We start from the raw sequence: 1135 nt of genomic DNA on the forward strand, positions 1-1135 counted from the left end.
TGGTACAATTCAGCAAACATAGATATACATAATGTTAATATTTAGACAACACTTTGAACGGCCATAAGACGAAACTAGTAATTTACTTCTGATGGCAATAAATAATGGTAATAATTTTGATTTTTGATGGTAATAATAAATTCTGACTTTTGATGGTTGAAATAAATTTTGACTTTTGATGGTCGTAATGAATTCTGAATTTTTAAGGTAATAATAAATTTTGGCTTTTGATGGTAATAATAAATTTTGGCTTTTGAAGGTAATAATAAATTTTGGCTTTTGAAGGTGATAATAAATTTTGGCTTTTGAAGGTAATAATAAATTTTGACTTTTGATGGTAAAACGACGAAGGCAAAGGAAACCGAGCATCCCTCGCGCACCGGAGCCCAACCGCCCGGCCTGAAGTAAACACGTGTTGGGGCTTCTTTCGTCTGTCTGGACACGCACTTCCTTAATTTTCTTGTGAATTATCTGTGAAGCGCCGTCCAGAAGGCGGTATATAACGCCACCATGGGAGGCCAAGTTAAGGTCAAGAAGGTAAGATGAAGGGAAGTGATATGAGGCAGGTTATGATAGGAAAATATGGTGATTTAGATGTGTGACGGAAACTCTTAAGTCTGCAAGGTTTATGGAATGAATGGAAAGGAACGTGTTTTGGTGCCTCGTGAAACTACACGTTTATAGTCAAAGAGTTTCAGCGTTGTGATAAGACGATGGTGGCGATCAAGTTATCCTCGAGAATAATAAATTCATCCCTTAATTACTGGCATTTTTTGACCCCAATTCCCTTGATGGAAGTGCAGTAATCTCAGTAACTTGTAACTTGTATCCTCAGAACCTGTAAATGGCGAAACAGGTTATTGAGACTTTACATGTGGGTAACAATACTTCAGGGCAATTGTAGTGTGGTTGCAGAGGCTTTTGTATAAAATCTGAGGGTCATTTATGGAGAGGGAACAACCCATTCTCAGAAATGTGTGTTTATAAAGTTCTTTTTATATTGATTTGTTTTACACCTTCAGATGTGTTCTGGACTTCTGATATTATAAAATCTCAATGAATATGATATGCAAGCTTGAAATATCTCTAAAGGGTAATTTTTTAAAAAGTTTCACACAGCCAGCCAACCTTGCAA

The 1135-nt window shown here is 36.3% G+C and overlaps 1 protein-coding gene across 1 annotated transcript in view; it reads left to right on the forward strand.

The window, feature by feature from the left end:
• Positions 1 to 379: 379 nt before the first annotated feature.
• The window catches only part of LOC119591902 (pescadillo-like), a gene marked incomplete in the record, with an annotated part of 9266 nt that continues 8510 nt past the window's right edge, over positions 380 to 1135 (forward strand). The window contains 1 exon segment of the mRNA XM_037940655.1: positions 380 to 537. Coding sequence (XP_037796583.1) covers positions 511 to 537 — 27 coding nt within the window.

Source organism: Penaeus monodon, chromosome 29, assembly GCF_015228065.2.
Source record: "Penaeus monodon isolate SGIC_2016 chromosome 29, NSTDA_Pmon_1, whole genome shotgun sequence".
NCBI classification, from domain to species: Eukaryota; Metazoa; Arthropoda; class Malacostraca; order Decapoda; family Penaeidae; genus Penaeus; species Penaeus monodon.